General features: G+C 34.5%; 1 protein-coding gene across 1 annotated transcript; it reads right to left on the bottom strand.

Annotated features, from left to right (window-relative positions):
• Positions 1-3,806: 3,806 nt before the first annotated feature.
• On the bottom strand, positions 3,807-18,050 carry LOC128155201 (PAN2-PAN3 deadenylation complex subunit pan3-like). The gene is made up of 18 exons (XM_052816799.1): positions 17,754-18,050; positions 15,497-15,588; positions 14,385-14,615; positions 13,924-14,164; positions 12,674-12,822; positions 12,275-12,340; positions 12,051-12,155; positions 11,822-11,879; positions 11,470-11,628; positions 11,104-11,220; positions 9,868-10,014; positions 9,532-9,688; positions 9,129-9,213; positions 8,179-8,318; positions 7,024-7,153; positions 6,799-6,863; positions 6,129-6,267; positions 3,807-5,888 (listed from the first exon to the last, which is right to left on the bottom strand). The coding sequence occupies exons 1-18, from the start codon at positions 17,917-17,919 to the stop codon at positions 5,739-5,741; spliced, it is 2,397 nt and encodes a 798-aa protein (XP_052672759.1). The 5' UTR covers positions 17,920-18,050; the 3' UTR covers positions 3,807-5,738.
• Between the last annotated feature and the right edge of the window lie 4,661 nt (positions 18,051-22,711).

Genomic DNA, 22,711 nt, shown 5'->3' with positions numbered 1-22,711 from the left:
TTATTATTTATTTTTTTTTATCTTTTATTGATCAACATCGAATTATCCCAATCATCACATTGAACATCACAATCACAGTCCACATGTCAGTACAATATAGTAAAATCCTTAAAGAGACGAACAATAGTACACTACATGTATTTTTTTTCTTTCCAACGAGGATGTTTCCTCAAAAACTGTTTTGAAAATATTTTTTTGTTATCTTGCACTGTACACATGTAATGATAATTATATTGATTATCAGGCACGTAGCATCGTTTTTGAAAGTGGGGGGGGGGGGGGCCAGACTCATCCAAAAAATCTTGACAAGCAAGCAAAAAAAAAAAAAAAAAAAAGGAAATTTAAAGTTTCCCAAAATCTTTAAAATCCTAATCCGGGGGGGGGGGGGGGGGGCGTACTATATAACTTCAATTTCACTCCTCATTTCCTTATTTTCATATCAATTTTTTACATACTCCCAAAAAAGTGGGGGGGGGGGGGCCAACTCCATGAAAATACAATTTTTTATATGTAAATTTTAAAAAATTTGCTGCTGCGAGAAAAAGTGGGGGGGGGGGGGGGGCAGGCCCCCCCTGGCCCCCCCTGATGCTACGTGTCTGATTATAATGTCTGATGAAATGAATAGTGAAATTGAATTTTTTTTTTGCTTGCCACGATTTTTGGTATCAACATTTGATATGCATTTTCTGTTTACAAGCTTATCTTAAAAGTCCGATTAACTATAATGGCAAAACAGTACAGCAAAACATAGAACTTCTCACTCTTTCAACATTGAAAAAGGCAGACATAATAATATAAGAGCATATATTGCGGATGATTTCCATTTAATTATATAATTTGAAATGTCCGTTTTATGAGGAGTTAAGAAAGAAATATATTATGTTTTTACGATATAAAACAAACTAGTTAAGTTACTTTGTGCAGATAATAAAACAAGAACTCAATAATTTTCAAGCTGTAAAAACAAAAAGTTTAGCAATATAATATTTTGTAACACATTCATTGTTATTTTATTCATCTTCTTTATTTGTCAACACACTAATGATGCCTAGTTTATAGAATGTTTATTTAATGTTATGTATTCTGATAAGTTGTACAACTTAAAGAAAATATATTGAATGACTAGTACTTGACCAAACCTTGTTTAAATCAGTGCAAAGATCATAATTGTATCATTGTTGGTTGAAGTCCATTAACTAGTGCAATATAAAATCTATCATTAATGGTCACCAATGTACATTTGCGTTTTTAATTTCATATCATTAGTTAAATGTGAATTATTTACCTTATTGGTATAATTTTGAAATCATATTAATCATGGATGGAAACATAGCACGTTAATGATAAAATCATTTCATTAGTGGTAAGTCTAACCACTAATGCAACTTTATAACATTAGAGGATATTATAATTGAAGGATAAGTGATTTCTTTATGGTCTTCAACAATTAATGGAAAACAATAATGTATGATAAAAAGCAGTTTTTATAATATGCATTTTTCTCCCATGTCAAGAGACAGAAGTGAAAAAAGGACACTGCACAGTAAGTTTTCATGTTTTTAAAAAATTAAAACAACGTCCTTACTGTAAATAATCAGCTCGTTCTGGATACCTATATATCGATATTGGAGGCAAAATAATATATATTAATCTACATTATTTTGTCTCGAATCTTTAAATCAGAGATTTGTCTCTGCTTTTAACATTTTCATTCACTCTAGTAGAAAAAATTCTGCGCCATATATTTATATTATGCAATGCCAAACTACTTTTATTCAATTTATCTTTTATAGTAGCTGCGTATGCAGACATGTAAGAAGTTATTATTCTAGTTAGCCTATACATATATGATAAAACCTCAAGAATTGGAAAATGAAGTAGAAACCTACTGAATGACCTAACCGATAGTCCCTTTTAGCCAAAAGAGTAATAGACCAAGGGACATGAAAAATGCAAAGGACAAGAGGGTACAAGGCATGACAAATCCCCCGTACCCAGGATTTTGAAATGGCATATGAACATATAAAAAAAATCTTTATATTTGAAACTGTGCATCAGTACAAGTACATGTATAATATAGAACTGCATTCTCTGACAAATACATAATATACAATAGTACTTGTACTTGGTACTTATCTCCTTTGTTTAATTTGATGCTTTCTAAGCATTACAGCATGATCTCATATCTGTGCTAGCGCTATATTTATCCGACATTGTGTGTACAGAACATGAACATAACGTAATTGTTGTCATTATATAAATGGTATTAGATATTTTTTTCATAATAATCCAATAAAAAGCAAAACTTGGTTTACTTATCAGCAAATTAATTAAAAATAAAACGCCGTCTATACGATTCGAACACCCTCTCCATGGGGAAGGATGGACTACGGGCCTCCTTAGACTACAGGTGAATAAATTTAACAGTTTGACAATAATTAGTATAGTAAAACGTTATTGGTGAAAATTACAAATTTGACCCATTATGGGTCTAGACTTCATCTTAATAAATCAATAATAAAAATTAAAATAAACTTATTCTTTAAATAAAAGTATACTTTTACGATGGAGTCAGGACCCATTCATACCCACTTTTGCAATAAAGAACAGTAAATGATCCAAGATTTGGGCAAAAAACGATGTGCAGCTTAACTTGGAAACACATACCTGTTGTGTTTATAGAATGAAAGCACAATATTGACTTCCATCGTGAAAGAAGATGGGTGAATAAGGCGTGTAAAATGCCCATACGCGGTCGGACAGGCTACTGAAAAATTAAAGTATCAATAAATCTAATGGTTTTTTTTAAATCATTAAAAACAATACAGTATATATTTAACGAATGATTGATTTTTAACCTGTAGGTATGCTCAATACTTGGAATATGTTGCCCCAAACAGGCGTGTACGTATCAAAATCTGCAAATACTGTCATTTTTTAGAACTTCAGGGCATTTTCTTTTATAGAGTGGGTCTGTGCTCCATATTTTTCTCATAGTCTAATTAAGGTCTATTGGAAAACAAACCGATTTCAATCAACAAAAACGTGGAGAGATGACCCACTATACATTAAAAATATCATTTTGTATCCCAACAATTGAACGTTTTGAAAAAATAATACAAGTCCAGAAGTTCGTGGCCTTAGTCACACATAATATTTAAAAAGCCCACTTTGTTGTGTATGAAATGGCTCAGTGGTTAGAGCACCTGGAATAAGCTAACCTTATAAATCTAGGGTTTTTATGTTACGGGTTCGATACCACCAAAATTTCCGACAATATTTTTTTTCTTATTTTTTGTTAAATATATTAAAAACTGACTATAGTCAGAAATGTTGCTTTTGCAAAGTTTTATTATAATATATTTGAATAGATTTAATTGGGGAAAATAAATTCAAAATTGTATTTCACTACTAAACCGAATGGGCATTTGCGCCATCTTATTACCCCATCTTCTTTATAATGAAAACGATGCACTAAAGTCAAAAATTAATATTCTTACTTAAATTGAAATTCTTTCGTCTTCATTGCGCCGAGTGGGGGTTATACAACGCCTTGTACGCCCCTGATCTTTAAAACAGAAATTTATAATTTCATATAAGGTTGTATCATTGGTGGTTGGATTTCATTCAGTTTTATGCAATAAAATATTATATCTTTATGTGATATTATATCGTAAAATGATATTCTATCATTAGATGTTGTTACAATGAATTCCTGTGGTTCACTGTCCAGTTCATGCCTATGAACATCATTACTTATAAGGAGCCACGTCCATCAACAACAAAATAAAAACACAAATCTGACCTAATTTTCTCAATATTTTATTATTTTTTTAAATTGGTATTTTTAACATTTTTATCATCATAAAAATACTTCGTCTGTACATATGCCTCCTTAATTATATCTGTACAGACCTTGTCAACAACAGAAAAAAACCATTATGCTGCCGAGTTTTGTTAAAATTAATCAGTACTTCAATGTATACAACAGTACCAAGAAACATAACTCTGCATGATATCTCTTCACTGTTGCCAACATTGAAATAACGTCATAATAAATTAACACCCTAGCACAGTAAAACATCGGTTAATTAATTTACTGACATATGAACATGTGAAAGCTTACGACTGGTGTTGGTTAACAATCTCAATATCTCCCTAATATCTCATATCCCTGCCATAACAAACCAGTTTGTAGTTTCTGTTTTTACCTAGACACATTTGTATATTACTGCCTAAAATTAACCTTGTCATTTACACTCTTCCAGCTAACGCTCCCCCCTCTATTTAAACTTTTTTCCTGAGAAAAAAACTTTTCATTCCTTCTAAGTCAAGTTATCAAGTCTAAAATAGAAAGCAGACCTTGGCATTCCTATAATTGTAATTCCATGCCCCCTTCCAACACAGGTTCAATAAGAGCAACAAGTACCGGCCATTGATTTGCCCCCCCCCCCCCCCCCCCCCAGCACTTTACCGGTACCGTAACACCCTGTATATCCTATCTGTATATTCTATCTGTTCACCTAGTACACACCTTACACTCCATCAAACATTCCTTTTGAGAAGTCAACCAGACCAATGTCACAGCTGTATTCACACAGTTTAAAATATTTCAGTAAAAATATCACATTATAAACTGGGTTGATGTTAATTGCTGAAAAATTTCTTCTTAACTAAACCTCTCTAAATATCATAATTTCTAATTTGAGACCAAAATTACAATGTCCATCAGTTATTTTTAATACCTTTTCAAAAATCATAATTTTTTCATATCTTTTGACTCATAGAATTTTTTAAACAAAAACATTCATTTTTATATTTTTGAACACAAAAGCATGCCCCAGTAATTACAATATTTGCAATCAAATACAAAATTCTATTGCACAAATGCAAAAACTAAACAAAATTTTAACCAACAGTTGACATTAACATGGGCTAGATATGTGAATAAAGCTGTCAATTAAAATGAGCAGGTTATCAAAAACACATCAGACTGGCTGCATTTCAAACTCCTTCAGGAGTGACCTCCCCTCCACAACAAGGAGATAAGCCACGCCCCTCCCCCACCAGAAGCAAGCCTACAGTGCTGCCCTAATTGCCAAAATGCCCAATAGTCATCACAAAGATATCAAGATATTAATGGCAAATATCTGTCAACAATAAAAATGCATTAAATACAAATAAATACACAAATAGTTCATGTTCTCCAAATGTCCCTCAATTGTGACAATACAAATTACAAGTATCAAGTTCATTTCATACAATTTAAAAATAAATTAGCATTTGCTCTGATTTAATTCCTTTCTGGCACAGATTCCATTAGGAATTTTCCCCAGCACTGATTCATTAGGAATATCTTTATAGCACAGATTCCATTAAGAATTTCTTTCCAGCACGGATTCCTTCCTTGGAATCGTTTCCAGAGCTGCTGCCTTGTGATTTACAAGCACTTGAATGTGAGAGGAGAACATTAAAATACTTGGTAACATGGCTACAGTACACAACAAACTCAGAACATTTGGGCATTCAAAGCGAGATCTCATGTCAATATATTGCAACTTACACAATTATAAAACTTTGATCAGATTAATATCATGTCCTTTCATTAAGGAATGAGTGTCCCTTTGGTTCAATACTGACCAGCACATTTTGCACAAAAAACGTAAGACTTAAAGGGTCATGAGATTAGCAACAGTAAACTTTAAATTTAATTAACACAGATCGATTCTTCCCTGTGGCTACGTAAATGTGGAGTGACTCTGACTGGATGATAGCAGCTCACTGAAAGCTCGCTCATAGTTCTGCTTGAGTTCAGCATAGGACACGACCAACACGCTCTGTTCATCACGAGATGTCAAACAAATCCTCTCAGGGGATCCAGAGTCCAACTGGAAATTAAAGCAAGATGATCATAGACATTTCTATTTGCATTGAATGTATTCATGGATAGGCCAAAAAAGGTCAAGATTTCATTAACATTAAATTTTTCTGCAGTATCACTTTCCTGTCAATATACATGTATCAACCATAGCTTTTAATAATTGTTTAAAAGAAGGAATTAATTGATTTGAGCCTTTCCATGACCAGAAAATCTAAGTGCTTGTTTTCAATAGCAATATTTGAGTCACCTTATTGAGGCACTGAACAATGTGGGCCATGTCTATCCATGGAGCACCTGTCTGATCCACCTGGTGAAACAGGTAATCCCTGAACAGCTTCAGCATGTAGCGGTCCCCTGTCTCTGACCACTGCATGTCAAGGTTGTATCTGAAATGTCAAACAAGTCAAGGTTATATCAGAAAAGTAAGTCACATCATGTCAAGATTATTTCAGTCTAAAAGTCAATGTCATATGATGTCAAGTTTATATCAAAATACCAATGTCACATCATATCACGGTTATATATATGATTATTTATGCCAACGTCACATCATCTGAAAACTCAGTATCACATCACCTCAAGATTAATCAATTCCTGGGGAAAAAACAGAACATCATTCCAGTTTTTCTCAAAATACAAAGTTTGCAATTTTCTCTTCCCATCTTTTTAACATTAGCCATTAAAATTCTGATTGGTCTCTATAGGGTTCAAGTTTTGACAATAATTAACACTAGTTTTTGACAGTGATAAAGATGATATTTCGACTGATATATATGTTTTGACTGTGAATGGCATTAGTTTTGACTAACTCAACCTGAACAACTGAGTGATACACTTGGGTCTGAAGGTACAAGGCTCAAGTGTTTACTCTTTTGTATTGCTGCGACACCCTACCATCAACTACAGTCACTACTTACTCTGGTCTCTCGTTGATAGTTCCCAGTTTTGCTAAAAGTCGAAACAAGCGTCCATTCTCCACTTCCTAAAGGATCAGCAAAGACCAACAAATTAACAACCACTCAACAGAGATCTCATTAATTTCTTAAACAAATATGGATCATTATAATCCAATTCTTGCCTACATGAATTATCTATAATGATTCAGCACCAAGTACAAAGGTGTTCTAACACAGTTGTTTTACCTTTGTCAGTTCATTTTCAATGACATCACTCCTGAGTTGAGCCGAGTCCAGCTGAGTATAAAAACGAGCCCCTATCATTGGCATGATGTCATTAATGCTTCGAGGCCGAGTCTGATTGGTTAACAAGTATCTAAAATTGTTTGATATAATGATTAATTTACAAATATCTACAATTGTCTGCTATAATGATTAATTTACAAATATCTACAATTGTTTGCTATGATAATTAATTTACAAATATCTACAAGTGTTTGATATAATGATTAATTAACAAGTATCTACAATTGTCTGCTATAATGATTAATTTACAAATATCTACAATTGTTTGCTATGATAATTAATTTACAAATATCTACAAGTGTTTGATATAATGATTAATTATAAATATCTACAAGTGTTTGATGTAATGATTAATTTACAAATATCTACAATTGTTTGCTATAATGATTAATTTACAAATATCTACAATTGTTTGCTATGATAATTAATTTACAAATATCTACAAGTGTTTGATATAATGATTAATTATAAATATCTACAAGTGTTTGATGTAATGATTAATTTACAAATATCTACAATTGTTTGCTATAATGATTAATTTACAAATATCTACAATTGTTTGCTATGATAATTAATTTACAAATATCTACAAGTGTTTGATATAATGATTAATTATAAATATCTACAAGTGTTTGATGTAATGATTAATTTACAAATATCTACAAGTGTTTGATAAAATGATTAATTAACAAATATCAACAAGTGTTTGATGTAATGATTAATTAACAAATATCTACAAGTGTTTGATTAATGATTAATTAACAAATATCTACAAGTGTTTGATAAAATGATTAATTAACAAATATCTAAAGGTGTTTGATATAACAAATGGTTAAAAAAACCTTCAAGTGTTTGATATCCACTAATTTTTTTTTAATTTGATGATTGAAATCAATGCCAAATCATAATTAAATTCTATTCTATTTCATTTTTTTTTTTTTGAGAAGAGATGACTTTATTTAATAGCACAGTTGATAACCTAATATCTCAGTACTTCGCACAGTTGATTTATTTTGTATCTCAATAATCAAAATACTAGACTTTATCTATTATCTCAGTAATTTGGGGAGCTGACAATTGGGAGAGCTGACTTACAGGAAAAAGTTCTTCAGGTCAGCTGAGTAGTTCCTGGCGATGAGTTCCATTGAGTTCTGGAAGTTGTCTCGCTTGATGGCCATCACCGTGTTACAGGCCAGGGCCAGCACCACCTTACCCAGGTACACCAAGTCTTCTTGCTGGGAGTCAAAACAAAGAACTCAAATACTGAGCGTACATATGACTATTTATGCTGGGAGTCAAAACAAAAAACTCAAATACTGAGCATACATATGACTATTTATGCTGGGAGTCAAAACAAAGAACTCAAATACTGAGCATACATACGAATATCTATGCTGGAGAGTCAAAACAAAGAACTCAAATACTGAGCATACATACGAATATCTATGCTGGAGAGTCAAAACAAAGAACTCAAATACTGAGCGTACATATTACTATTTATGCTGGAAAATCAAAACAATGAACTCAAATACTAAGAATACCTAGGATTAAGTACTTCAACTTGTTAGTGTAACTGTACTTCAACAAACCTAATAGTGTTTACTTGTAAGTGTACTTGTATCTTGCTAAACCTTATAGAGTTAAGTTATTAGTGTACTTATATCTTGCTCTACCACTTGCTAGGGTACTTGTATCTCTCTTTACCACTTGTTAGTGTACTTGTATCTCTTTCTAACACTTGTTAGTGTACTTGCATCTCTTTCTACCACTTGTTAGTATACTTGTATCTCTCCCTACCGCTTGTAAGTGTTCTTGTATCTCTCTTTACCACTTGTTAGTGTACTTGTATCTCTTTCTACCACTTGTTAGCATACTTGTATCTCTTTCTACCACTTGTTAGTGTACTTGCATCTCTTTCTACCACTTGTTAGTATACTTGCATCTCTCTCTACCACTTGTAAGTGTTCTTGTATCTCTCTTTACCACTTGTTAGTGTACTTGTATCTCGCTCTACCACCTATTAGTTTACTTGTATCTCGCTGTACCTGATAGTGTTGGATAGCAGAAGGTGGGTTTCCCTGACTGTCAAATGTCAACACATCCAGGATACCCACACAGTTCAACCTTATCCTGTAAAAAGAGAAGCTAAATGTTATGTACAAACTTTACTGAGTATGATACATACAGTACCGACAACGTCATTTTTTGCAATCCTAAAAATCATATCTGTAAGCAGTGGAAATGAAAGATTTATGAAAACTCTTAGGAACAAAGTAACATATTCACTTGTATGTCATATACATTAAATCTTACATGGAGTGTATAACTGCGTAAACATTAACTTGTATGTAATATTACTGTATACAGGGAAATATCAGATCAATCTGTTGAGGATATTGTCTGAATCTCCTTTATTTTGATAATAATGTTCTGTTTAATCAATTTGACCTTGATTTGCTGTAGATTAAGATTTTGCTGGGGTCCATCGTTCTAAAGGCCAGACCAGCAGCGTGAATGGCGCGCAAGGCGGAGCTAAGCTGGACTACGTAAGCCCAAATCATACTCTCTGGAAGTAGTCCAGCGTGTTGTCTCGGTCCATTCAGACCTGCAATGAAAAGAATTAATCATTTCCATCACAGTCTTCCAAAAAGATGCAAGTTCTTAGCTTTCAAACCTTTCCACAATAACAAAAGGTCTCCAATTCAGAGTATTTCATCAAATCCAAGATCAAATGCAAATACTAACACTTCCAACTCAGTTTCAATGTTATACACAGTTCTGTACCTTTGTTGCTAGAGTTGTAGGACCTAGATGAACTGCCACCCTCCATGTTAAAGGCGTTGGTATAGCCATTCATCCCTCCAGGTCCACTGAAATGCTTTAACAAAACTGTTTCTGCTCCCGGGAAAAAGTCGTACACAAATACTATAGCTGCAGAGAGTAAAACAAACAGGTATTCAAGTTAAGGTAGTTTACAGATGTCATACTACACTAAAAGTTGAGGTAGCTGACAACCCCAATACTACAGTCAGAAGGTAAGGTAGTTAACAGTTGTCATACTAGTCAGAAATTAAGCTGGTTTACAGTTGTCATACAACAGTTGGAAATTTAGGTGGCTTACAGTTTTCATACTACACTCAGACGCTAAGGTAGCTTACAGTTTTCATACTACAGTCAGAAATTAAGGTAGCTTACACTTTTCATACTACAATCAGACGTAAAGGTAGCTTACAACTGTCACGCTACAGTCAGAAATTTAGGTAGCTTACAGTTTTCATACTACAGTCAGAAGTTAAGGTAGCTTACAGTTTTCATACTACAGTCAGAAGTTAAGGTAGTTTACAGTTTTCATACTACAGGGAGAGTTTTAGGTAGTTTACATTTGTCATACTACAGTCAGAAGTTAAGGTAGCTTACAATTGTCATACTACAGGGAGAAGTTAAGGTAGCTTACAGTTGTCATACTACAGGGAGATTTTAAAGGTAGTTTACAGTTTTCATACTACAGTCAGAGAGAGGTTTAGGTAGTTTACATTTGTCATACTACAGTCCGATGTTAAGGTAGTTTACAGTTGTTATACTACAAGGAGATCTTAAAGGTAGCTTACAGTTGTCATACTACAGGGAGATTTCAAAGGTAGCTTACAGCTGTAATACTACAGTCCGATGTTAAGGTAGTTTACAGTTTTCATACTACAGTCTAATGTTAAGGTAGTTTACAATTGTCTTACTACAGGGAGATTTCAAAGGTAGCTTACAGTTGTCATACTACAGGGAGATTTTAAAGGTAGCTTACAGCTGTAATACTACAGTCCGATGTTAAGGTAGTTTACAGTTGTTATACTACAGTCTAATGTTAAGGTAGTTTACAGTTGTCATACTACAGGGAGATTTTAAAGGTAGCTTACAGTTGTCATACTACAGGGAGATTTTAAAGGTAGCTTACAGCTGTAATACTACAGTCCGATGTTAAGGTAGTTTACAGTTGTAATACTTCAGGGAGAAGTTAAGGTAGCTTACAATTGTCTCCAAAGGCTTTTGTGGTGAAGACCTCCCTCAGCTGGACTATGTTAGGGTGGTACATCTTCTTCCACATGTCAATGATGCTCATACACTTTGTGTTGGACAATCGAAAACCTAACAGTCACAAAACCAGTGGGTACTAATAAGTAATAAACATCTTCAATCAATGTCATTTTTTATTCATCAAATGCTGCTGTGTAAAAGATTATCAATATCTAATCAATGATAAATCATCATTAGTACTTTTATAAAAAAAAAAAATGTAAAACTCTAAATTTAAAAGTACATTAAGCTACATCTAGAATATCTTCTGGGCTTTAAGCTACCCCTATGATATCTGAGGGACAGGCTGGGAGTCTTTACCGTGAACCCTGCGTAAGCAGTAGGTGAGGCCGTCCTTTGTGTTGACTGCCTTGTAACAGGTGGTGGGGTACCCAAACGTGTTGGATTTCTGCATTGGGTTAGCCAACGGGGGCTCCAGGGGGAACAGATTATGATAGTTGTCCACTTCTGCAGGAATATCTGAAGGAAGTCAGCAGTAATAGGAAATTGTTACAGCAGCTCTAACTTACCAAAATGTTATAACCTATCACAGATTCTATGGATTAAATAGAGTTTAACTCTATGGATTAAATAGAGTTTAACTCTATTTCAAAAATAACTTTAAGAGGAGAGTCTTATCACATTCAATCACTATCTTATACCATTTTACTACCTGTGGTTTGAGTTGTGTCTAGTTGTGCCATTGTTAAAGCATGCCTGTTTAAGATGTCCTGTCAAAGAGATCAGAATAACATCAGACTCCTATTTACACAATATAAACAGTTCATAACAGTATCTATCATATATATAGTCATGCAATATATCGTTCGTTTGCTCAGTAACTCTACATGTCAAGAACAAATTGAAATATCTCAAGATGGTTTCATAACTTTATGACTCACCATTTTAAGTTCATCTGGCATAAAGAACTGTGGCATGTTCTTTTTGACAGTTAAATGAGCAATGTGGGGTGGCAGACTGGGGAACATGGAGAAGTTTGGCAGTTGCTGTAAGATAAATTAGCGTTGTCTTTCATTTTCTTTATAGTTCACAATAAATTCCATTAAGGTAGAGGAAATTTCTTTCAGAGGTTACTGACATTGATGAGACAAATAGCAGTACTCACAGTGGCCTCATGCTGGGGATTGAAGTCATCAGGGGAGTAAAAGTATGTGGTGCCACCAACATTCTCCTAAACCAGACAGAAATAAAGTCACTCCTACATTTACATCTATTACATCCTTATTTCCATTCTTTGAATACCAATTGCTATTTTGTATGGCTTTCTTTATTAAAAAAAAAACTTTTCTTGAAATATTTTTAGCTTATTATTCAACTTTATGAGAAAACAAGTTCCAATTTTTTTTTCATTTCAGTTATGCATAAGCACATATCAAAAACATTTGCTATAAAATTATTATACAAGAAAATTGACATTAATAAGAGAAAGCTGGCACCAAATTGTTTTGATCTTTACATGTGTACATGGAAGTAACTGAAGGGCAGTAACTCTGACATTCAATACCTGAATGGTGGTGTTGTTTGATTTCTTGGGAGTGGTGGTTTGCTTGAGGGGGGCGATGGGCGAGGCTGTCCGTCGCATCATCAGGGGCGAGTTGGAGGGAGACAGATGAGGACTGTGACTTGGACTGGTTGTAGCAAGGCTGACGCCACCTGGAACAGACCACAAACCAATGCTGACATAGAACATCTCAAACACAACCCAACAAACTGCTGACATGGTGCAGCTCAAGCACAACCCAAAAACTGCTGACATGGAGTGGCTCAAACACAATACTACAAACTGCTGACATGGAGTGGCTCAAACACAATACTACAAACAGCTGACTCATCTTGTAGAAATACATGTAGTATGATAACACATCACCGATTCTGGTTATCACATGACATAATACTTGGACACAAAACACCTACTGGTGGACTTTCTATTGGACTTAACGAGGCCGAGTACACTTCAAGTATGCACGTATTCGCGCAGCCTTTCACTTGGGTTGTGACCTCATCCTTTTGCTTGGTTGACGCCATGGAGTTATGGTTTCAACAGCAGATATTCAGCAAAATTTGTCAAAAATAGCTAGTTTGAGGTGTGAATTTGATATTATACTGTAGAATAAACATAAATGTCTTGAAGGATAAGCTAAATTTGGGCTCGGGTCGAAAACCTGAAGAGGGCTCAGCAAGCCTAGCGCTCTGTCACATTTTTCTTACCCGCCTAAATATAGCTTATTACATGTATTTCAAGACAGTAACCATGTATTTTGTGTTAATGACCCTTAATATGTGATGTTATATATTTATTTATTACTTAAATATGTCTGAATGTTTTAATAATACTATATATATCACCATTTCTGCTTTTGTCAAATCAGAAATAGTCATTATCTGACAAATCGTGGAAATTGGGCATACAAAAAACAACTCTGATAAGGCCCCTGGAACAAACCAGGAAGTAAAATGTTTTTTTTATTTGATCGTTTGATGCCTTTTAGCAATAACTTTCATATGTAGAACAGAAAGAAGAAATCCCTTGAGCAGAAGGTTTTTGAAAAATGTAAAAATGTGCAAAATTGATACATTTCAAGCAAAATCCCATAGGGTCAAACATTAATAAACTTTGAGATGACCCCCTAAACAATGTCTGAATTTTTTTTATCTTAAAATAATAAATGTATCAGAAGAAATTAATGTAAAAAATGTCATCTAAAAATCTAGGGCAGAACAAATTAGATCCGGCCTCATTAATAATTAACTTACTGGTAGGCACTAGATGTGGTGGAGGAGTGTTTGACATCATCATACTGTTTGGTGGTGCCCCAGCTACCACACTGTGGTTTTCAGGCTGCCCAGATATCATCATTGGGGGAGGTGGGGGTGGCCCATTAGAATGAGGGGGGATGTATCCGTTCCCATTGATGGTGGAGAAGTTTGGAGAACTGGCACTGTGACTGAGACTGGAGGACTTTGGGATGAACTCATTGGCAATAGGGTTTGGTCCCTGGCAAGATAAAAGCTCATAGTTAACTTGTATAAGTGTGCATTGAATTTAGGGAGATGTGTTGATATATACTCCATCTTCAAAATTTCATTGCAAAGCTGTCACATTTCCCAGAGTCCAAGCGCTCTTGGCTTGATGCCAACAAATTGATATCATCTTATTAATTACCCTTTCTTATAAGCATAAAATAAAGTTTCAGGAAATCAAACATAAGAGATACCTTTGTGGTGTTTGGAATCTGCAGATTTAAAGCTGCGAAGTCTGAAGCTAATCCATGATCCATTCTTGGATTATCTGACCTAAAGTTGTCCATCCTCATAGGTCCCCCTGGAGGACAGTCAAGTCTCCCTTCCCCAGCGGCCAGGTCCATGCGGGGATTGTTAGGACCAAAGTTTGGTCCAGGACCAGAGGGTCCAATCATCCCCCTGCCAGGCCGGCCCATAGGGGGCCTCTGTTAAAATCATTTATCAGTGTAAGTATGCCATGGTAAGGTCTCTGTTAATATTTCAAATCACTGTAAGGTCCCTGTGAATGTTTTAAATTGTTGTAAGGCCACTGTTATTATTTCAAATCATTATTACCTCTGTTAATATTTTTAATCATTCAGTGACCTCTGTTAATTATTAATGTAAGGTTCAAATCACTGTAAGGTCTCGGTTATTGTAAGACCTCTGCTATTACTTCAAATAATTGTAAGACCTCTACAATTCTTGCAGTTCAGCAATCCAAACAATCATTAATAATAAATACAAATTTGCTTAAAGCTTCAATATCCCATTACAAAATTTAATGCAAAACTGAGCTCAGTATAACAATAGAACTTATGACTCCCACAATCTTTGATAAATATGGTTTTTGTGAAAATTTTGTTTATTAAACAGGTATCATTCATGAGACTGTGAAATTCATGACTTTGTTGTAATTACATGATACACAGCCACTGCTTTATATCAGCAAATGAAACTAACATATAGTTTAAAAAGTCCTTCATCTCATACTTAGAGATACATGTATCATTTTCGCAAGATTTGAAAACCACTCTAGTAGTTTCATTGAATGGGTTAGCAAAACACATGCTCCTAAGCATTGCAATATTTACTTTAAGAGGAATTTGAATGCATATGTAAATGAAATCAATTGTTGAATTAAATCATATAGTTTATTGTTTATAGAGAGATTTATAATGTTCTTTTTCAACATGATAAACTGACAAGTATGTCTTTGGAAAATATGAACAACTGTAACTGGCTGAAACTTCATTGAAAAATACATTTCTTTAAATAAACAGTTAATTTAAGAATTTTAATCTGTCATAATTAGCAGAAAACTTACAGAAAAGGGGTTAAACTCTGGCACAGTTGATTCTCCCCCAAACGTAGCATTGAAGTACTGGTCTCCATTGTTTCCTAACGAATCTGGTAACCCTAAAACAACATTTAATATATCTGTACATTTCTGGATTAAATCTCACACCTTACAAAGAACACAAGGTTTTAACCTGTTGCTTCCTTTTCCAATTCAATCCTTTTCATAAATAGCAGCAAGTCATAAGCCATTACAGAGATGGTGTTATCTAAGTTGACCTAGTTCTGCATGTTGTTAAAAGTTCAGACTATCAGCTACTGGACTTTGATAAGGTAAACTTAAATGGGATGTAAAACTATGCTTTAGTAAGTTTCTGATTATTTCTTATGGTTTCTTATAGAATAAGTAACGAAAATGTCAAATACCAAATGTGGTAGAAAATAGGTCATTAATGCTCACAATTGCTCTGATATATACAGCAGCATTGTTTATGTTTAATCATTTAAGTACTGATATTACTACATGTTAGTATGATTTTATCTTCCAGTACAGAAAATAAGCTTTAAAATCAAATTCTAATTTAATCTACATAGTTAAATAAAAGTCTTAAACAATTTTTCCTACATCACATAATAGCCCTGCATCAAAATTCAAATATAGCTGGTAGATCAACAAAACAATACATAAATTGTTTTAGGTTTATCCAAAAAAGGTCCATTAAAGAACCATCATTTTTAAAGATATCTAGCTGAATATTTTGGAATACTATATATAACTGTATACAACAAAGAACCAACGACTAGTAACAATAAGCGTATGATTATAACTATATAATCTATAGTTATAATTACCACGTTGACAACCATCAGACATATTTCCTTACAGGATTAATTAAAGACAAGATAGGTAAACAGAAAATGAAGTCTGTATCCCTGTATTTCATGTACATAGATATTAAAATCATTCCTTTTACCAATGAAATGCAATACATGTATTTAACAAATAAAATTTAAACATTCGCTTAATTTCTTTTTGTAGAGGGTATTGATATGCACCTCAAATTTAGGTTTGAGTTTCCCTGATGCCATACTGTAAGAACACACGTAACATTTCAGTATATTTTATGTAGATGCAGGTCTTTAGCTCCCAGTCGAAACAAAATCAGATGGACATCCAGGGAGCTACAGTGCCTCCCTTAGTAAAATATTGCAATTTACAATGCACAAAAAAATTGTGCTAGTTTTGAACTAAATAACCTTTAACAAACAATACATGTGAAAAATATTAGCACCATTAAACTCTTCGGACAAATTATTACTGATATCGTCTCTTTACTTGCAGCAGACAATCTCTAAAACATGCTAACTATCCTCTGAAAATGAAATATGTAAAATTCACATCGAGATCAAGTTGCCATTTTTACATGTAAACAAACTGCACTTATAGGGTTGGTGCTTTAAAGAATATCAGAGGCAAGTAAAGCGATAATATCAGCAGTAAATTTGCTGAAGAAATTTATGGTAGTAATATTTTCCACCTATATTCTCTGAATATAAGGTTAATCAGTCCAAATTTAGCACAATTTTTAGTGTGCTATAGATTGCAGTTTTTTTACTTTGAGAGGCACTGTAGCTCCCATGTCATCTATCCAATTTTTTTTCTTTCAGACTGGGAGCTATAGACCTGCAGCTATATCTTATGATGCTTGACCAAGTTTATTCAATGTTATTTTATAAAAAAAAAACTTTGATCATTTCAGAAAAAAATAAAATTTGTCATCAATCACATCTACAACGTAATATTGATACAAAAACTGAGATACTAATAAAAAGCAAACACTCAGATTTATTTAACAAGTTGTTTACAAAAGAAGATCTCAATTTATGGCTCCTAAAATTATCAACTTGAAATAATTTTACAAGATGTACTATGTACATTTCATGAACCAAAATTTACATGTGGTCAGATGGTGCATGCTAAACCAATACATCTGTTTATTTATGTTGTGCAATGAATTCGCATATAATATAGAATATTAAGATAGATAAGAAACAATAAAATATCAAATGAAATGAAAGTTTGGTAATCTTTAGAAAATTCTTAACTCAGTATTACGCTTGGCATCGGTGTAGTGCGACAAAATATTAGGCAATTCATTGTTTGACCTAGTTAGGAAAAACATTGTTTACACGCGATTCGCCTCTATTTCTTCCAGTCATATTGACATTCGAAACATATGTACAATGATCTCAACAAGAAATATGTAACTAGAGAAAATTCACACCATGATTTTCTGAAGAATGCAATGGTCCGTTTGAAAACGGTTTTTGAAATCCCATTCCTGGGTTCTGGTGGAGAAACTGACACTCATCCCCGTAAACACAGTTCCCAGTATTCACGAAGAAACGGCACAGAGCCGGCTTTCTTCCGGCTGGATTTGAAGATGTCATGTCAAATCTAAACCAACTACCTGCTGATCGCGCTCATCATGACTAGATCTTTAGATTTACAAATGAACAAATTTCACCAAATGTTTCGAGTTCTTTAATTTTGCTTCATTGCGCATGATCACGGTGGAACTCTGGGGTGATCTTTGTTACAAAAACGCTTGAAAAGTTTAATATGCGAAACTGCAAACAGACCTGATTTACGATTTTAAAGCCCGAATAAGATTATATATTCATATACATATATAGTTTACTACAATTTAACTTGAACTCTATCGAACAACATAATTGTCAACTGACACATTCTTATAATTTAATTTAATTCCTTTGAATTAAAATTCTTCAATATCAGGGCCGTAAATTCTTAAGTTTTTATGCTAGTGTCCAGGTTATCAAATTAAAGAAGGGGGAGGGGGGGGGGGATGGAGATGGAGAGGCAAAGGAGAGACCCATAGTTCACATAACTCACCTGAATACTAGTTCTTGCCATTCTATATTTTATAATAGCTCTGAATATCTCTGAATTCAGCAGGATGAAGCTAAAACAAGTATATTAGTTTAAACTAAATTTGATATGTTTATCATAAGCCGCCTCGATCCCTGCGACACAAAACTTGTAATTTATGTATTGAGAGGTTTGTATACAGATGATTCCTTGTTTTATCAATCATCCGGATAAAATGGATTTATGGGGGAAACTAAATATTTTAAATGTTTTAAGTTGAAATAAAAGTTAAGAAAATAATTGGAAATTAAATGTTAAAGAACACTGTTTTTAAAAGGTTCGGGGGGGGGGGGGGGGGGCGGGGTCACGGTTTAAAAGTAATTTACATTGAAGCTTTTTTGTTAATTTTGGTATTTCTTGTGCAGTAATTTCCATATAAGAATAAAGATTTTAAAGAAATTAATGCATTATATTTATAGTTTATAAAGATAAAAGCTTGGTATGTCCCATTTTCCTAAAGTTTAATCTACCTCCTTCATGTAGGAATGATTTGTGCTTAAGGTTTGGTTTAAATATATATTAATTAGCACTGTGGCTTTATTAGGAGAACATTCGAATATGTTAAAAGGTTACGGACGGAAGAACTTAGATAGACTGGCAGATGGACGGACTGACGCACACTGGACAAAGGATAGCTTCAGCTTTAGTGAGCTAGAAATTAAATATTGTGTAAATGTTTTCTCGTAAACTCGGCAGTTTTCTTTTCATTAATTAAACTGTTGCCCATGACTATATTGAATGTTTATAGATGAAAATACACAGACCAGGAAGTGGAAACATCTTTATTAAATTTGTGTATGTTAATTTTTTTTAATACTAGGTATGACAGATTGAGAAACTGTAATTCAAATTAGATAAAACAACAAACGGCAACGACGGCATTTCAAATAAAAAGTAATTGAAGCATTATTACTTGCATATTATGAAATATACCCGTCACGAGACACGTCATATATGATTTCCCTCAAATGTCAAAATTGACCGAACTAAGCAGTATCGTACGTAAATTGGTTTCATAAATAAGGTACACCATTCATGTATCTAATACTATCAAATATTGTTGCTGTCAGTCAGAGCATGCGTATACACAGCTCTCAGTGGTCTTTGGTGTCGCTGAGAGCTACGATGGCGAAATCACAGACAACTGAGAGCTATGTACACCGACACCACAGACAACCGTGGTGTCGCCGTACGCATCTCTTGGTGGTCTGTGGTGTCGTCGTTCGCAGCTCTCGGTTGTCTGTGGTGTCGTCGTACGCATCTCTTGGTGGTCTGTGGTGTCGTCGTTCGCAGCTCTCGGTTGTCTGTGGTGTCTTCGTACGCAGCTCTCAGTTGTCTGTGATGTCGTCGTATGCAGCTCTCGGTTGTCTGTGGTGTCGTTGTACGCATCTCTTGGTGGTCTGTGGTGTCGTCGTTCGCATCTCTTGGTGGTCTGTTGTGTCGTCGTTTGCAGCTCTCGGTTGTCTGTTGTGTCGTCGTTCGCAGCTCTCGGTTGTCTGAGGTGTCGTCGATCGTTCGCTGCTCTCGGTTGTCTGTTGTGTCGCCCATCGTAGCCATCGGTTGTCTGTGGTACGAGAGCTACGCAAGGCGACACCACAGACCACCAAAAGCTACGATGGCGACAACACATGCGTTGCCGTACGTAGCTTTCGGTGCGTCGACTTCAAGAGGGTCCTGATCTCATCGGCGATTGCGTTAATGTCACTGACGGAAGACATGTTTCTGAGTCTGTGTTAACTTCAAGATTAAGTTTGTCTCTGTCGATCTTAACACTCTTTAAATTGATTATTAATCGGAAACCTAATGACGTGTTGTCATGCAGAAATTAAAGACAAATTTAGTTTGCTCTCGTCTATTTTTAAAGCTAAGTAGTTTTTCTGTTTTGTAAGGAAGATATCAATATTTAAATGCATAAGAACCGGTGGTTATACATATACTGCATGTACATTTAAAGGAAGTGAACATGAAAAAATTATCAAGGGCTCAAATTTGTCTGTTTGATGTGTATAATGATATCTGAAAACCGTTTAGACAGAGCTTTCCTCAGTATAAAGATATACCACTTAGAATAACTAATTCTTGCAATCCATGAGCGCTGCCATATTGTTAAAATCATTACCTCCCTGCTGGGTTATCTCTAAGCATCTAAGAGAGGGCAGCACTGATGCTGCCGTCAGTGAGACACATTGCATTTTTACACACGTTTAGTAACAGAGATAAAATGCCATCATCAAAATGTGAATGGAAACTTGAAAGGAATGTAAAGATTTGTCATTCTAAACAGTGTTTATGGAGGAAGATTTTCGATCTCAGAATGATGCATTCCCACCAGCAGGTAATGTGACATGTAACTAGAATGGAATGTCCGTGGACCAGTGTTATTGTGACCTATTTTTTCTTGCACTCGAGAATTTCTTGTTTATGAGTGTGCTACATAAATGAGCACACAAGGTGCATTGCACAGCATCCTGACTTTTAAAAAGTGTCTTAGTCCTGTTATTCTTCTGACAGCATAAACAGAACTGGCGAACATATCATCAAGATCTTATGTATCAAAAAAAAAAAACAAATCAGAAAAATTTCAAGGGCATTTAAATAAAAAATAATGGTAAGAAACCCCATAAAAGAAAATGAAATTACTATTTTATATTAATTTTAATTGAAATCTAAAAACAGCATTTTATTTATGTAAACACTGACTGCAACATCTCCGTACAAACATCTTGAATGTGGTGGTCTTATATTTTCACAAATTAATTTATCTATTCATTTTTTGTACCAATCACAAATAGTTATCTAGGTTTATTTATAGAAATGTACTAAATCTTTGTCTTCTCATGACAGTACAGAAAATTTTTCTTCACATCAAGGCATATTTTTTCTTCGTAACTTTTATCAACTCTGTACATAAACACTGGCCTAGTTCCAACATTGACCCAGTCACCAGCAGCAATGTGGCTTATCTACGTCAGAGAACAGATGCATGCTGGGGAATAATGGATTACCTCCATAAACCTTTCACTGGGAGTGTTAAATTGATAAAATCTCTCGATAGAAATAAACAAAAAGGTAACAGACCTCATTTTTAAGTTTCAAAAGGCTTTTAAAATTTATTAAGCAACAATTATTTTTTTCATGTTCACTTCCTTTAAAATTATAATATGCCGTATTTAGATGGTCATATAAATAACTGTCCTCGAAAGTGTATGCGTTGATTATCGCTCCATAGAATGATTCCTTATTCTGACAAGCCAGGATATTTTCATAGGTATGCTGGCAGACGACATACGCTGCTTCCGCCACTTTGTTTTGTACTGTCCTCCAACGCCCTGGAACGGCATCGACATTCTCCCAAACGTCATACAACAAATCCTCTAGAGTAGTACTCTCGGAATTAGGTGGGATAAAGGTTGTTTCATATGATGTGAGGGTTAGTGTGAGCAAATAAAGGTTGCAATTTGCCCTCTCGTGTAGAATGTCAGCAGTGTTTGGGGCACATATACATCTATTAGTCTGACCGTTTGCCAATTTAGAAGTTCAAGAATTTCCGTTCGCTTGAATTCCTTGGCAATATCCATCGCTGTTTTCCTCCCAAAGGGACCCTTTTCATTCGTACCATCTTTGGCTTTAATGCTGATGTCACAAGTGCTGAATTTCAAGAGTTTTTTACCGACATTGTAATTGTTCCAGTAGACAGCTTGATGAAGTACGCCCCAACGACGATACTCCGAGATGCAAATCAGGATTAATGGTTGACGGGGTTCAGAAGGCTCGCCCAAGATTTCCCAGACTGTATCCCACTCCCCACGTTTTGCAAACGTCAGGAGGGTCCTGATCTCCTCAGCGTTTGGATGAATGTCACTGACGGACGACATGTTCCTGAGTCTGTGTTAACTTCGAGATTAAGTTTGCCTCTCTCTCTTAATACATGTACTCTTTAAATTGATTATTAATCGGAAACTTAATGACGTGTTGTCAGAAATTAAAGACAAACTTGGTTTACCCTTATCTATTTTTATAGCTAAGTAGTTACTATGTTTTGTAAAGAAGATATCAATCTTCAAATGCATACGGACCAGTGGTTATAAATATAACATTTAAAATTATAATAGAGTGTATATTTTCGCAATATCTCCGACATGTCATGCGCTAAAGTAGGTTCTATCCTGGATATTTTTGAGTTATTGTAATGCAACACCTTCCCTATAGACTATCGGACGATAACGAAACCCAAAGCCCGTAAAGGTATCATAATTTAAGGCACAGCAGTCTTCCAAGGAAAAATAACCC

The sequence above is a fragment of the Crassostrea angulata genome, chromosome 7 (assembly GCF_025612915.1).
Source record: "Crassostrea angulata isolate pt1a10 chromosome 7, ASM2561291v2, whole genome shotgun sequence".
Classification (NCBI taxonomy): Eukaryota; Metazoa; Mollusca; class Bivalvia; order Ostreida; family Ostreidae; genus Magallana; species Magallana angulata.
Note: the sequence above shows the minus strand (reverse complement) of the source record. Positions and strands in the feature narration are given on the sequence as shown.

Bases quoted from the DNA above. Each gene is read 5' to 3' on its own strand.
- LOC128155201 (XM_052816799.1), bottom strand. From the start codon at position 17,919: ATGACATCTTCAAATCCAGCCGGAAGAAAGCCGGCTCTGTGCCGTTTC. The intron at 12,156-12,274 runs GTGAGTACTGCT...TTTATCTTACAG, and splicing joins ATCCCCAGCATGAGGCCACT to CAACTGCCAAACTTCTCCAT. The intron at 11,629-11,821 runs GTAGTAAAATGG...GACTTCCTTCAG, and splicing joins AGACACAACTCAAACCACAG to ATATTCCTGCAGAAGTGGAC.